Source organism: Babylonia areolata, chromosome 30 (genome assembly GCF_041734735.1).
Source record: "Babylonia areolata isolate BAREFJ2019XMU chromosome 30, ASM4173473v1, whole genome shotgun sequence".
In the NCBI taxonomy this organism is placed as follows: domain Eukaryota; kingdom Metazoa; phylum Mollusca; class Gastropoda; order Neogastropoda; family Buccinidae; genus Babylonia; species Babylonia areolata.
The window spans coordinates 401,205-403,704 of record NC_134905.1 but is presented as its reverse complement, the minus strand read 5'-3'; the positions used below and the strand labels follow the sequence as shown (position 1 = coordinate 403,704).

At 50.2% G+C, this 2,500-nt stretch overlaps 1 protein-coding gene across 1 annotated transcript in view; it reads right to left on the bottom strand.

Annotated features, from left to right (window-relative positions):
- LOC143275558 (uncharacterized) overlaps window positions 1-2,500 on the bottom strand; it is a 92,044-nt gene that overhangs the window by 38,579 nt on the left and 50,965 nt on the right. The window contains exon 3 of the mRNA XM_076579749.1: window positions 1,775-1,818. Coding sequence (XP_076435864.1) covers window positions 1,775-1,818 — 44 coding nt within the window. The remainder of the gene's footprint in view (window positions 1-1,774; window positions 1,819-2,500) is intronic.

Genomic DNA, 2,500 nt, shown 5'->3' with positions numbered 1-2,500 from the left:
GACAGATAGATAGATAGATAGAGAGAGAGAGAGAGAGAGAGAGAGGTGGGGGTGGTGGGAGACAGAGACAGAGAACAAATTTGAAAGGGAGTTAAAGAAAGAGACCCAGACAGGCCTTGAGAATGAAGCCAATATCAACACGTTGAAAAAAAACCCCAACAACCCCCCCACCCCCCCACAAAAACCCCAAAAACGTTGGCCCGGAAAGGGAAGTAAAAATGACAGAGACAAGAGTCGCGGGCCTTGGACATTCCGCCAATGGTCATACACGGTGGCGGAGGACGACAGTCTCGATTAATACACACAGACCTCCAACATCACAGAGACATGGAGATAGGAGGAAGGAGGGAAAGAGAGAGGGAGAGGGAGGGGGTGGGAGAGAGAGAGACAGAAAGAGAGATAGAGATAGACAGACAGACAGTCAGACACAGAGTAGAGGAGCGAGGAGAGAGGACGGAGGAGAGAGAGAGAGAGAGGGATAGAGAGCAGAGAGGAGGGAGAGAGAGAGAGGAGAGAGAGAGAGGAGGAAGGAGGAAGAGAGAGAGAGAGAGAGAGGGGGAGAGAGAGAGAGAGATAGAGAGAGCAGAGAGGAGGGAGAGAGAGAGGGGGGGGGGCGTAGGGAGGAGAGAGGAGGAAGGAGGAGGAAGAGAGAGAGAGAGAGAGGGGGAGAGAGAGAGAGAGGGATAGAGAGCAGAGAGGAGGGAGAGAGAGAGGGGGGGGGCGTAGGGAGGAGAGAGGAGGAAGGAGGAGGAAGAGAGAGAGAGATAGGGATAGAGAGCAGAGAGGAGAGAGAGAGAGAGAGGAGGAAGGAGGAGGGAGAGAGAGGGAGGGAGGGAGAGAAAGAGCGAGAGGGGGAGGAAGGGAGAGATAGTGTGTGTATTTGTACGTGAGTGTATGAGTGAGTGAGTGAGTGAGTGAGTGAGTGTGTGTGTGTGTGTATGTGTGTGTGTGTGTGTGTGTGTGTCTGTGTGGTTGTCTCTGTGTGTGTGTGTGCCCGTATGAAAAAAAAAAAAAAAAAAAAGAATGGGAGGAGCGGGAGACAACGATGTAAAACCATGGCCTCGGGACTTTTGGCACCCCCCCCCCTAAAATCTCCCCCCCCTCCTTTCTCTCCCCCACCTCCAAATCCGTTATGATCTTGACACACCCCTGTCCTTCGGGAAGGGGGGGGGGGGGAGCAGAGTGTGTGAGGGGGGTGAGGGGGGTGGTGGTTGAGGAAAACAAAGAGTATAAGAAACAAACAAAGAAACTGGCGAGAGATGGTGAGGAGAGCTAGAGCCAAGCTGAAGAAAAAAAGGGCGAACATCGTTTCGACCTCGTGCGCGCGCGCGCGCGCGCGCGCGCGCGTGTGTGTGTGTGTCCATGCTAATATATATTTGAGAGAGAGGGAGAGAGAGCGAGGGAGAGAGAGAGAAGGGAAGAGAGTGAGAGAGATAGAGAGAGAGGGGGGGAGAGAGAGGTGGGAGAGAGAGAGAAGGGAAGAGTGAGAGAGAGAGAGGGGGGAGAGAGAGAGAAGAGACAGAAAGAAAGAAAGAGAGAGAGAGAGAGAGAGAGAGAGAGAGAGAGAGAGAGAGAGAGAGATGGAGAGAGATAGTGACACTGAGAAAGTTTGATTGCCACTGACAGCATTGTCTTTTGAGATGGAGGAAAAGACAGAGAGTAGAGAGCGGAAGGGAAAGAGAGAAAGAAAGACAGATGGATAGATAAACAGATAGATAGATAGATCGAGAGAGAGACAGACAGACAGACACAAAGAGACAGAGACAGGTCATACCATCTCCACTTGACAACGTTGTTGATACTGTACCACGCCTGGACCTGTAAACAAAACAACAAAAGAACCATCAAACCAATGCACACACAGCACGCACATTCAGACACACCATTCAACAGACACATTCCAATATCACATGTCTGAAAATACGTTGATTACAATCTAAAAGACAAAATAAAATGAAATATGAAAAAAAGAGAAAAGTTACCAGTACTACTACTGCTGCTGCTGTTGTTGTTGCTGCTGTTGTTGTTGTTGCTGCTGCTACTACTACAGCTATAATTATACACACAAATACACCCATCCACCATCCATCTCCCCCCTCATATCTCTCCCCAGAGAGAGATACGGACACAGAGAGAGAGAAATGGGGGTGGGGGTGGGAGGTGGAGAGACAGAGAGACAGAGACACAGAGAGACAGAGACAGACAGACAGAGACACAGACAGACAGACAGACACACAGAGACAGACATACATACATACATACAGACAGACAGAGAGACACACAGAGACAGACAGACATACATACAGACAGAGAGACACAGACAGACAGACACAGACAAACAAACACAGACAGACAGACAGAGACACAGACAGACACACAGACACACACAGACAGACAGAGACACGGAGAGAGACAGAGACACAGACAGAGTGACAGAGACACAGACAGACAGAGACAGAGCGAGACAGAGACAGAGACAGACACAGCCAGCCAGCGGAAC